This window comes from Octopus bimaculoides, chromosome 14, assembly GCF_001194135.2.
Source record: "Octopus bimaculoides isolate UCB-OBI-ISO-001 chromosome 14, ASM119413v2, whole genome shotgun sequence".
In the NCBI taxonomy this organism is placed as follows: domain Eukaryota; kingdom Metazoa; phylum Mollusca; class Cephalopoda; order Octopoda; family Octopodidae; genus Octopus; species Octopus bimaculoides.
Window position 1 is genome coordinate 16,673,995 of NC_068994.1, and position 14,175 is coordinate 16,688,169.

Genomic DNA, 14,175 nt, shown 5'->3' on the forward strand with positions numbered 1-14,175 from the left:
GAGAATTTAAAGAAAGAAAATATTTGCTAAATAAATTAAGTTTTTGATTATGCCTTTGATATTGTATCCCTGAAATGTACTTTTATTTATTTCTTTTCATGGTTAATAGATTTAAGGGTCAGCTGAAAAGTTCGCAGGCTGATCAAGATACTTTCATGGAATGTGACCAAATGAGTTTTATTTTTCAACATAGTCTCCTTTGCTGCCCACACACTTCTTCCATCAGTGTTGCAGTGTTTGGATCCCATTGGTGAAGAAGCTTGCATCTTGTTGGTCAAAAAAGTCATCAACAGCTGATATAAAGATCATCATCACTGCAATATTAGTTCCCAGCCAAGTGTTTTTTCATGTTGGGGAACAGATGATAGTCAGATGGGGCCAAACCAGTACAATAGGGAGGGTGATCAATCAGTTCAAAGCCACAATAATTGAAACCAAGGACTTATGTGCTGGAGCATTGTCCTGATGAAATAAGAACCCTTTCATCAGTTTTTCTGGGCATTTTGTCTTGATAACTTTTTGTAATTGCCTCAGCAAGTTGATATAGTACTCTCCATTGATGGTGTGGTCCTTTTGCAGATATTCACTAACCACAGTGCCATCAACTGAAGCCATCACCTTCCCTGCAAATGAAACAACATTGGCCATCTTTGGGGCAGATGGATTGTCTCTTTATCTCTGGCTCAAAGTGATGAACCCAAGACTCATCCTGGGTTAGGAAACGTTCAAGTTAACCAGCTAGATCTGCCTCAAACAATGTCAGATTTTCGCATGATGTGATCAGCCTGATGCGCTTTTTGCCACCAAGCAGAAACCTTCATCATGCCAAGTTCATTGTGCAGAATATTCTCACCTCTCTCACAGGATATGCTAATAGCATTGGCTATCTGATTTATGGTCAATTGCCTGTCATCCATCACCATGTGGTGAAAATGATCAATGTTTACCTTGGTGATCACAATTACAGGATGTCCAGACCTTGGGTCATCTCCATTTTAAATTCAGCTGTTCACTTTTGCACTGTTGATAAAGCTGGAGCATTATCCCCTAATGTAGCATCCATGTCAGCATGAATGTTATTGAGGGGGCTAATGCCTTTTTCTGCAGGAACTTGATAATGATACAATGCTAGATTTTGTCAATTTTCAAGAGAAGTCACTTCTAGAAGTATTCTTTGAACAGTCAGATGTCAGTTTACCTGGAAAGAAACAATGCAGTTATTAATAAGAAGAGGCTGAATTAATGCTTGGAAATTTTCACAGCTGTAGCATCACTCCTTCATGATCAGCCTTTCCAAATGCCAATGTGGAATGGATGCTGTTAAGCATATTTGATGCAATCATATAAAACGTTTTGTGAAGATAGAGAAAGAAACTGAAATGTTTAATCATAACTTTGCTTGAGTTTGAAGATATTTAAGAAACACACACACACTCACACACACACACACTCACAGACACACACACTCACACACACACACACTCACACACACACACTCACACACACACACACTAAAGATCTTACTGAGATCTTAACTTATAAGTAATAACAACCCTGTGATAAGTTCTAACTAAAGATCATCTTTTTCTCCATTCATTTATTCTCCATCTTTCGTGTGATTTAACATTTTCATAATTTCATCTCTTTAAACTCCTTCACTGCAAAATTAAATTTATGGTCATTCCGGTCATGATAAATATCTACTAAAAATAGATTTGGTATTTTCTGCAAGTCACATTGCTTCAGTAAACGTGACATATCTCAACAGTAAAATAGTTTCAACAAAATATAGATTGGTATATAAATTGCAGTCCACAGTTAAGAGCAATGATATTTTGATTGGATGTATCTGCTTTCCGCAGCAAAAGGGTTAAATACTAAGCTGAGTGCCTGCTATGTGTGTATGCACTTGCTACATAGGATGAGTATTATAAGTACGTTCAAAGAATAGGAGTAATTGCTATGTAATTTAGTATAGGTAGTGCGAGGACAAAGAAAACAGAGACTGGACACCAGGACAGCCAAAAATCTTGGTATTATAATAGATAGTAAGACTTTGCTTTAGTTGTAATTAATATATGTCATTCCTGTGTGGTAAGAAGCTTGCTTCCCAACCACATGGTTCTGGGTTCAGTCCCACTGTGTGGCACCTTGGGCAAGTGTCTTCTACTATAGCCTCAGACTGACCAAAGCCCTGCGAGTGGATTTGGTAGACAGAAACTGAAAGAAACCCATTATGTGTGTGTGTGTGTGTGTGTGTGTGTGTGTGTGTGTGTGTGTGTGTGTGTGTGTGTGTATATATATATATGTGTGTGTGTGTGTGTATATATATATGTGTGTGTGTGTGTGTGTATGTATGTATGTGTGCCTGTGTCTGTCCACCTATTACCATCTGACAACCGGTGTTGGTGTGTTTACATCCCTGTAAGTTAGCAGTTCAGCAAAAGAAACCAATAGAAGTACACGGCTTTAAAAATATAAGTCCTGGGGTCAATTTATTTGACTAAAATTCGTGAAGGCAACACCGTATGACCACAGTCAAATGACTGAAACAAGTAAAAGATAAAAGATCTGTTATTGAAGACAAATGGATGTGATAATCAAAACTAATGAAAATTAAATCTTTATTACTGTCAGATGCAATTTGTGATGTTAAAGAATAAATAAAAGTCGTAATTGAATTCCCCAGATACAAATTGAGACCATTAAAGAAATTAAGTTGGAATTCTTGATCAAATACTGTAGTTTAGTTATACATAGGCGCAGGAGTGGCTGTGTGGTAAGTAGCTTGCATACCAACCACATGGTTCCTGGTTCAGTCCCACTGCGTGGCACCTTGGGCAAGTGTCTTCTACTATAGCCTCGGGCCGACCAAAGCCTTGTGAGTGGATTTGGTAGATGGAAACTGAAAGAAGCCCATCGTATATATATATATATATATATATATATATATATATATATATATATATATATATATATGTATGTGTATGTTATTTATGTGTTTGTCCCCCAACATCGCTTGACAACCGATGCTGGTTATGTTTAGGTACCCGTAACTTAGCGGTTCAGCAAAAGAGACCAATAGAATAAGTACTAGGCTTACAAAGAATAAGTCCTGGGGTCGATTTGATTCGACTAAAAGGCGGTGCTCCAGCATGGCCACAGTCAAATGACTGAAACAAGTAAAAGAGTAAAAGAGAGTTGTCATAACTAAGCTGGTGTTTTGGAACAAACTAACCTGTAGTTTTGATGGAGAAAAAAGAAAAACAATCTCTATATCTCTGAGTAATCTGTATTGTTGTTGTTATTGTTTAGACCCCAGGTTAGTTTTGATAGAATAGACATATAATCCAAGACATTCCACCCACGACCATTCTCTTATTTTCTATTCCAAGGAGATCATTTTTCTCTGTTCTCTTTTTAAGGGGGTACAGACACAGTATAATTTGTTGGGAGATTTGGTTACAAATCAAGTAACTGCATAGAAGCTCCTTTGTTTTTATAAGTGCTTATGCTTGCTTATGTTTGTGTTTGCATGCATGAGCAAGTATATTCTTGTGTATAGAAAAGTGTGTGAAGGGGGTTCTTTATTTTCTTTGCATGGATGTATAATGTTATGGTTTTTCCTATTCAACGATCTCAGTCAGATCTTCTTGGATAGATGTGTAAATTGGCACACTGTTGGTTACAACAATGTGGATTCCAGTTGATTCTATTAATGGAACAGCCTGCTCATGAAATTAACGTGCAAGTGGCTGAGCACTCCACAGACATGTGTATCCTTAATGTAGTTCTCAGAGAGACTCAGTGTAACCCGGAATGTGACAAGGCTGGCCCTTTGAAAGACAGGTACTGTTTATGTTTCCCAGCCGAGTGTACTGGAGTGATGTAAAGTGAAGTGTCTTGTTCAAGAACACAACATGCCACCAGAAATCAAAGGATTGTGAGCTGAATACTTCTAACCACTAAGCCAATATCCTTCACCAGATGTGCATTACAGAGTTAGTTAACTGAACACTTAAAGTCAGCCTTTATATCATGCCCCTGCTCAATTTCATCAGGCCTCTTCTGAGCTGGAATTAGGCTATGAATTTTACCATTGGTTGTGTTGCATGCAGCTTGAAAATCAGAATATGATGTGATTGTTTTCTTGTATGTTCAAAAAGTCTGTTAGTGGCTGGAGTGAAGATGATCTCTGATATATGTAGTCATGTTCAGCTGTATTATAGTTCATAGAAACTGTTTAGGTTGAGGCATTCCTCACAAATTTACATAGTATTTTAATTTCAATATTTTTGTACCATTTTACTTATGATCTATTGGGGTGTAGCATGTTACCTAAGTGTTATTCAGCTTGCAAACTACAGCAGCATTTGAACTCAGAGCAGTGCATTTACTGAACTATAAAGCAGACATTGTGTCTTTCTAATGTCACATCTATCTCTAATACCTTAAAAAAATGATTCAACTTGCAAACTACAGCAGAATTTGAACTCAGAATAATAGAGTTATCCTTCTGACAACCTAAAAAATAGCAAGAGAACTAAACAAGAATCAAGCCTATATCTCTTGATTAAAATCCAAGTGCATTGCCATTTTTCTTGCAAGTGCTTGTGTTAAGAATTCAAGGAAAGTAAGTGTATAATAGAATTACTATCTCATAATATTGATTTCATTTACCTGAAGGAGTTTAAAGAATGGTTAGCGAAAGCATATGTGTGAGTGTGTCTTATAAACAAATGTTTAAAGATTGATGTAGTCTAGAAATATTGTTTATCTTATTAATTCTGACATGTTTGAATAATTAAAAATAAATAAAACTAACAACTAGCACTTGCCAAGTTTGGAGGGAGATTAAATAACCGTTTCTAGCAAACATTAAACAATATTATCTTGACTCATAAGAAGTCCAGAACAGTGAGGATTGTATGTGAACAAAAAATACTTGCATTCATACAAGTGGAAATGTTTGTCTTCCTTCTCATTATAAAATAAATAAATATTAATAAATAAAATTTAAAAAACTGAGTTGTAAATGTGTAAAATTCTTCAACATCTTTTTTTATAATATTATTTCCAACACTGTAAAAAATGTGTAACTAAGTAGGAATGGTAAAAAAAGACTACCATTTGAAGATTCATATTCACACCAGGCATTTTTTTATGTCTCAAAGTAAGGTACTTAACAACTTTGTAATCCTACACCAGCTATGTTTCTCATAGGGGTGGGGGGTTCCTTTGTGACCCCACACTGCCTATGTGTTTCATATAGAGATGGGGCTGTAAGGATTGAAAGGAGGGCAGATAATATACCATGTTTAATATAATTTAAGAACGAAGAATTACAAAGGCACTTGCTCTGTTTTGTTTTCTCATTAATAGTGTAGAATGCAGGGCAGGGTAAAACATTTCATTAACCTTTTTGTGACCATATTTCTGTTGAAATATAATTCCTTTGTTTCTATTAATTTTGAAAATAATGAAGAATTTAGTAAAATAACTTTGTCATTATAGGCATAGGCATGGCCGTGTGGTATGAAGTCTGCTTCCCAACCACATGGTTCCAGGTTCAGTCCCACTGCGAGACACCTTAGGCTGACCACAGCCGTGTAAGTGGATTTGGTAGACAGAAACTGAAAGGCAGTGAGCTGGCAGAAACGTTAGCACGAAATGTTTATCAGTATTTTGTCTGCTGTTATGTTCTGAGTTCAAGTCCCACTGAGGTCGACTTTGCCTTTCATCCTTTTGGGGTCGATAGATTAAGTACCAGTTACGCACTGGGGTCGATGTAATCAACTTAATCCCTTTGTCTGTCCTTGCTTGTCCCCTCTATGTTTAGCCCCTTGTGGGCAATAAAGAAATAAGAAACTGAAAGAAGACCATCATGTATGTGTTTGTGTGTGTGTGTGTGTATCTTTGTGTCTGTGTTTGTACCCCACCACTGCTTGACAACCAGTGTTAGTGTGTTTATGTCCCTGTAACTTAGCAGTCTGGCAATAGAGACCAATAGAATAAATACCAGGTTTCAAAATAAATAATACTGGGTTCAATTTGTTCGACTAAACTTCTTCAAGGTGGTGTCCTAACATGGCCACAGTCTGTTAACTGAAACAAGTAAAAGATTATTGGGCCAAGTGTTTGGAACATAAATTAACATGGAATTTTGATGGAAGACTTATTTTGAAATCTAGATTACTGTAAACAGGAAGCTTGTATCATTGAACAAAGTACAATCTCAGAAAAAACTAGTAAGTAAAATGGTAATATATTTTGGTGGAGCCTTGTATTTGTCAGTTTCAGAACTGCTGATGGAGTGTTTGGGACATAAAATTCTTTTACACAATATGAATCCTCATCATCATTATTTAGCATCTGTTTTCCATGCTGGCATGGGTTTGATGGTTTGACTGGAACTGTTAAGCTGGAGAGCTGCCCCAGGCTGTTGTCTGTTTTGGCTCAGTTTCTATGGCTGGATGCCCTTTCTAATGCCAACCATTCTAGAAAGTGTACCAGGTGCCTCTTACATGTCACTGGTATGGGTGCCTTTTACATATCACTGGTGCTGGCCAGGAATACAGGACAGGTTTGGTGTTAAAGAACCAGAGACACTCTCAGGTAGGCTGGCATCAAAAGGGTTTGTTCAATGTAGCCTTAGTTTTCCCTGCTGGAGAATATATATGATAGTTTTTTTTCCTTATGTTTCTATGAATGTGTGTGTGTGGAAGAAAAAAATTATCTCTATACTCTTCAACATTCCTCTGTCTTCCTCAACTCTTGACTCATTGGTCATCCACCCTTCAACCTTATCCAATTTTTTACAGTTGCAGTCTACCTTTCCATACAAGCTTTCACATCCCATCTGCCCACTCACCTCTATTCACTTCATCTCCACTATTTATCTTTTCACGACTCCTACTAATCATTCTCTCTCTCTCTCTCTCTCTCTCTCTCCCCCCCTCTCTCTCTCTCCCTCTCTCTCTCTCTTTCTCTCTCTCTCTCTCTCTCTCTCTCTCTCTCTCTCTCTCTCTCTCTCTCTCTCTCTCTCTCTCTCTCTCATGATTTCTAGCATGGGTTGGACGATTTGACTGAGGACTGGTGAAACCAGGGAGGCGACACCAGGCCCCAATCTGATTTGGCAGAGTTTCTACAACTGGATGCCCTTCCTAACGTCAACCACTCCAAGAGTGTAATGGATGTTTTACGTGCCACCGGCACGAGGGCCAGTCAGGCGGTACTGGCGACGGCCACGCTCGAAATGGTGTATTTTACGTGCCACCTGCACAGGAGCCAGTCCATCAGCACTGGCAACGATCTCGCTCAAATGTCTTTTCACGTGCCAGGGAGGCGACGTTGGTAACGATCAACAGCCATGGCAGATTATCAGAAGTGCCAGAACATTGTCGATGCCTTGTGGTATTTGTTCTAACTCTTCTCTATTTGGATTCAAATTCTGCTGCGGTTAGCTTTATCTTTCACCCCTCAGGAATATGATAAAATAAGAGTACCACTTGTCAAGTCCTGGGGTCGATGTTATTGACTAATCTCCTCACCTCACTATTGCTGGCCTTGTGCCTAAATCAGAAACAAATTATTAGAGCAATTAATTGGCAGAGTTAGAAAACCAGATGACAGAATAAAATACCTTGCTGTATTTAGTTATGCTTACATTCTGAGTTCAAATCCCACTGGGTTTTTATTCACCCTAGAAGGAGTCAATAAAATAAAAGTACCAGTCAGTACTGGTGTTGATTTTAATTGACTAGCTCTTCACCTCTAATTTGTAATCAGAATCACCAAAGTGTGAGACAATATGTTTTGCAGTTTTTAGTTCTTTACACTCTGTGTTCAAATCCTACTAAGGTCCTATTACCTTTCACCCCTCTAGGTTGGTTGGCACTCCATTGGTTACGACGACGAGGGTTCCAGTTGATCCGATCAACGGAACAGCTTGCTCATGAAATTAACGTGCAAGTGGCTGAGCACTCCACAGACACGTGTACCCTTAATGTAGTTCTCGGGGGAGATTCAGCGTGACACAGAGTGTGACAAGGCTGGCCCTTTGAAATACAGGTACAAAGGAGTAATGGTAGTGTGAGAGACACGACATATATTCTGGTTAGTTTTCAATGTGTTTAGTTTGCAACTGGTTTGAATCATAAATTCAAACCATTAGAATCATGTTGCAAATGTTGTTTTAACAGATTAAGCAAATCTGTGATCAAGATTGTTCCAACTTTGACCATCCTCTCTTTGTATACGTCTTGGACCACATTAACAGATGTACATCCTTTTTGGAGAATAGCAGGGTATGATTGAAGAGAGATTTGGCTTTTGATTCTAGTAAATTAAACAACCACATTGAAGCTCTTTTGTTGGCCTGTGTCACTTATGTTATTAGAGTTAACTAAAACTTCACATCTTACCCTAATACCTGCAGGTGTGTGTGTGTCATCATCATCATCATCGTTTAACGTCCGCTTTCCATGCTAGCATGGGTTGGACGATTTGACTGAGGACTGGTGAAACCGGATGGCAACACCAGGCTCCAGTCTGATTTGGCAGAGTTTCTACAGCTGGATGCCCTTCCTAACGCCAACCACTCAGAGAGTGTAGTGGGTGCTTTTACGTGTCACCCGCACGAAAACGGCCACGCTCGAAATGGTGTCTTTTATGTGCCACCCGCACAAGCCAGTCCAGGGGCGCTGGCAACGATCTCGCTCGAAAATCCTACAGGAGCCAGTCAGGCGGTACTGGCAACGGCCACGCTCAAAATGGTGCATCTCATGTGATATATATATATATATATATAGTATATGTATACTATATTTTGTTGTATCTTACTGAGGAGACAAAGTATATTTTTTATACACACCTGGGTTTCTGGCTCTGGGATTATCCAGTAATTTGCTAGTTTATTTGTTTATTTGTCTTTTCACCTTGTGCTGTATGAATACTTGATGTGGCTTTAGACTCAGGCTTGACTGCCATCTCTAGCATGGTGGTATCTCTTAGATACCCTCAATTATAATTTTAATAATATTTATAACCTACAAGGTTTTTCTTCTCATGCTGGCCACTTGATATGATTGTTATTTTAAATAACGGTCTTATCCTTATTTATATAAAAATTTATGCATATATATATGTATTTATAATACTAAGAGTTTAGTCATTCATATGATTTGTTTTATACTTGACTGTACAATATTATTCTGTTTTCTTAATTTAAGAAATACATTACAAGGGTAAAAATATTTAGAAAAATTAACACTCAATCTTTTTATTGAAGGTTAGTTGGCACATTTACAAATTTCTGTAACCTGTTATTTCTATTGTGTTGACCTAAATTGCTAGTGTTTAGTGTAACTTTCTTTTGAACTCATGAACAAATAATTAAATAATACTTATGATATTTGGATTTAGTTTTATACATAAACAAAAGGCAAAACAATAAATCATATGGAAAAGACATTGAGAATATTTAATTAATGGATAATATATTTGATTTAATAACAGAAAGCATTCATTACTTCATTTCAATTATTTGTGCATTTCTCAATTAACAAGAAAAAATATTCTAGCCATGTAGTCTTTTATTTAGATATGATGAAGGATTCACTTGTCAAGTTAAATATATGAGCATTCAGTTGTTTGATTATCTAAACAATCTTTTCTGTGAATTAGTATGTGAAGTGACAGGGTATTTTACATGCACATGTACCATTACCCTTAGCATTATTGTCTTATCAGTGAACAAGTTAGTTGGTTCATTAAATATGTCCAAATTGTTATTCTTTCCAAAATTAATAGAAACACATACACAGTGTTATTCATTAGAAATATGGTTGCAAAAGGACTGATGCAGGAAGAATCAAAAGAGATAACTTGGGGGTAAAAAAAAGTATGTGGCAAAGAACAAAACAAAATCATCATTGACTAATTTAAGTTAAAGTCTTTTGGTAAATGTGGGAGACAACACTAAGTTTCTGATTTATTATGGCCTCCTCAACAAATCATAGACTTCACCATACTTGCTGAAGTTGTGATGAGGTTGTTGTATGTGTTGTTGGCACTCTGTCGCTTACGACGTCTAGGGTTCCAGTTGATCTGATCAACGGAACAGCCTGCTCGTGAAATTAACGTGCAAGTGGCTGAGCACTCCACAGACACGTGTACCCTTAACGTAGTTCTCGGGGATATTCAGCGTGACACAGTGTGACAGGCACAACAGAAACAGGAAGAAAGAGTGAGAGAAAGTTGTGGTGAAAGAGTACAGCAGGGTTCGCCACCATCCCCTGCCGGAGCCTCGTGGAGCTTTAGGTGTTTTCGCTCAATAAACACTCACAACGCCCGATCCGGGAATCGAAACCGCGATCCTATGACCGCGAGTCTGCTGCCCTAACCGCTGGGCCATTGTGCCTCCACATTGTGATGAGGTAGGAACTAAGTAAATGTATAATAATGTACACTTGTAGGCATTAGTCCACTTACACACTTACACTGTATATTTCATAAGAGCTAAGTTCAACAAAAGTCATTCTATACTTCATAGTTGCTTTTGACTCAACTGTTTTAGTTTTATTTATTTTTTTAGTTTAAGTAATATCTAGTTTTTTTTTATTCCATGGCTTATCTTAACCCTTTAGCATTCAGGTTACTCTGTCAAATGTAATGCTTATTTATTTACATTGTTTTAAATTAATCATACATCATCTCATAGCTTCAAGATTTTAATGATTATTTATTTTTAGAATGACATGGTAGGATAGGTGCAAGAGGCTAGAGCTGGTCATTTTGAACACAAAATAAGGTTAAATATTTGGACTAGATATGGTAGGTTTAAATGCTAAAGGGTACCATCCAAGAAAACAAGTGTGGTCTCCATATCCATTTTTTATTAGAATAGTTTAGCTTTGGGCCCAATACCCAGTGGTCACTTCAGTAAAACCACATGTTTACTCTTTTACTCTTTTACTTGTTTCAGTCATTTGACTGTGGCCATGCTGGAGCACCGCCTTTAGTCGAGCAAATCAACCCCAGGACTTATTCTTTGGAAGCCTAGTACTTATTCTATTGGTCTCTTTTGCCGAACCGCTAAGTTACGGGGACATAAACACACCAGTATCGGTTGTCAAGCGATGTTGGGGGGGGGGGGACAAACATATACACACATACATACATACATACATATCTATATATATATATATATATATATATACACATATATACGACAGGCTTCTTTCAGTTTCCGTCTACCAAATCCACTCACAAGGCTTTGGTCGGCCCGAAGCTGTAGTAGAAGACACTTGCCCAAAGTGCCACGCAGTGGGACTGAACCCAGAACTATGTGGCTGGTAAGCAAGCTACTTACCACACAGCCACTCATATGCCTATATGTTATTAAATTTTTATACTTTAATTCGTGTAAAGTTTTCATATTTTGTTTTTTGTTGGTTTTTTTTTTGTCTGTTTTACCATTCTAACATGAGTTTCATTATGCTTTTTGAGGTAGTGTTTTACAACTGGATTCTCTTCCTCATACCAGCCCTTTAGTCATCTCCTGTAACATGCAGGGATATTGCATCTGTTTAATCTAAAAACAAAGATTGTATTGCTGTTTTATTGTTCAGCTCAGAACATGTAATAACATCAAAAAGCTATTGTTATTGAGTTCTTAATGTCATATAAAGTCAATAATCCAGTGTTATAGTCGGACATTAACACATGTGCCACATCACATTTTCTTGGTAATATCTAGTTTTAATGTTACCCTACTTTGATTCTATTTGTCAGTAACTTTAGGCATTGCCATGGGTAAAATGGAAAAATAAGACGTTCAAAATACAGTACTAGGTACTTTACATGTATGAACGGCATTCACCCTACAAATGAGGACAGCAGACATAAACAGACTGGTGTTAGCTTGGATTTTCCATTATTCTAGACACCATTATTTTATAGGTTTACATCATCATCCTTATCATATATGTGTGTGTGTGCCCGCGGCATGTGTAAGGACTTTCGAGCGAGATCGTTGCCAGTGCCCCTGGACTGGCTCTTGTGTGGGTGGCACATAAAATATACCGCTTTGAGCGTGGCCGTTGCCAGTACCGCCTGACTGGCCTTTGTGCCAGTGGCACGTAAAAAGCACCCACTACACTCTCTGAGTGGTTGGCGTTAGGAAGGGCATCCAGCTGTAGAAACTCTGCCAAATCAGATTGGAGCCTGGTGTAGCCATCTGGTTTCACCAGTCCTCGGTCAAATCGTCCAACCCATGCTAGCATGGAAAGCAGACGTTAAACGACGATGATATATATATATATATATACGTATGTATTGTCATTTAAAATCCACTTTTTCATATTTGCATAGGTCAGATGGAATTTATTAAGGCAGATTTTTCTATCACTAGATGCTCTTCCTCTTGCCAACCCTCATTTGCACTATAACTTCTTTGCATACTACCAGCTGTCACTCTCACTTCTGGACCCTCTCAAGTGCCAATATCACCTACTCTTAGCTTTATCTCGTCACCCGCCCTTACCTCTGCTATTGCTCTGTATGTATTTATGTATGTATATGAACAATTTTGTTTTTGTTTTTGATGATTTAGTGATGATGACAATAACAGATGAAGAGTATGAGACTCAGTATTTACCTCAGTTGATGGATGCAATCAATCAACTCCTCACCATTGCTCCAGGAACGTACATCCCAATCTCTTATGAACAAATGTATAGGTGAGTTATCTCTGTCAGTCTTTCATTTAGTTTATTTTAAAGCGTTTTAGAGCAGTAACTCCAAATAAAAACTAATACTTAGTGGAGGATATGTCATAGTTTTGTCTTATTGTGTGTCAGTAATAACAGATTCATTCAACCCATCATGCTTGTGTAGAGAAACTGAATGCATATGATGATAATATAAAAGTAAGTTAAGGTGGCAAGCTGGCAGAAACGTTAGCACGTCAGGCGAAATGTTTAGCAGTATTTTATTTGTCTTTACATTCTGAGTTCAAATTCCGCTGAGGTTGACTTTGCCTTTTATCCTATAGGGGTCAATAAATTAAGTACTAGTTGCGTACTGGCCCCTCTCCCCAAAAAGTTTGGGCCTTGTGCTTGGAGTAGAAAAGAATATAAAAGTAGGTTATAGTGGAACATTGCTTTCTGCATGCAACTGTATTGTGAATAGAAAGAAAATTCATCAACCAAATTTGCTCAAGGCAGGCAGTTCTTGTGATCAAGTTCTCCCAGAAGTTTCAAATTTCAAATCAATCCAAATTGAGTTTATTCTGTCACTTCCAATCAAATTCCAACATTGGACTTCTATTGGGACAACTACCACAATAATTACATGATATAAACAGTTTTTCTTCTTTATTCTTCCAAGTCTTCTAATAAAAAAGCAATTACTGTCTCCTTCAGAGATTATGTCCATTTAGCCGTCAGTTCTGATCTTTGAAAAGTCTTCTTTATTTTTATCTTCAAACTTCCAACTTTTCAATTGTTAAATATTAATTTTATAAAATATATATCAAAGCTAAATATTATAAATTTTGAATGGAGTGTTGAGACTATAAATTGTATACTTTACAAAATGTGGATTCACTTTAAAGAGAAGGACCCCTTTGAAGATGTAAATATACATATGTATATATTTTGTGTTTGTGAGAGAGAGAGGGGGAGAGAGAGGAGGAGGAAGAGACAGAGAGATAGTATGTATGAGAAAGTGAGAGATAATGTGTGAGAAAGAGAGTGTGTATGTATGTGTAAAGTCAATAATAATTGTAAAAACTTATGTAAAAAAAAATCAAGATTTTAAAAAATGTTAGAAATCAATAATTATAAAAAGCCAGCATATTTAGTATTCTGTGAATGAACCATATACAATTGTTTTATATTCTTCAAAGTCCCATTTGTCAGTTCTGGGTAAACACTTCTTAGAGCCTCTCTAAGACACTTGGGTGTTTACTTATCTGACTATTTATATTCATGCATTTGTGCTTGTTCCTACTTAATACTAGTTTAGAATAAGATTGTGCTCCTAACATTGTATACTTTTGCTAACATTAATCAGTAATCAATGATGGCACCAGCCTTTCCTCATGAAGAGGTAGCTTTTTATGATCAGAAGCATCAGTTGTGGCGTGCAAGAGAGACGATTGCGCTGGTATGG

The 14,175-nt window shown here is 37.3% G+C and overlaps 1 protein-coding gene across 1 annotated transcript in view; it reads left to right on the forward strand.

Annotated features, from left to right (window-relative positions):
* LOC106881673 (CDK2-associated and cullin domain-containing protein 1) overlaps nucleotides 1-14,175 on the forward strand; it is a 46,493-nt gene that overhangs the window by 12,985 nt on the left and 19,333 nt on the right. Inside the window, exon 3 of the mRNA XM_014932140.2 lies at nucleotides 12,614-12,740. Within this exon, the coding sequence (XP_014787626.1) occupies nucleotides 12,614-12,740 (127 nt within the window). The remainder of the gene's footprint in view (nucleotides 1-12,613; nucleotides 12,741-14,175) is intronic.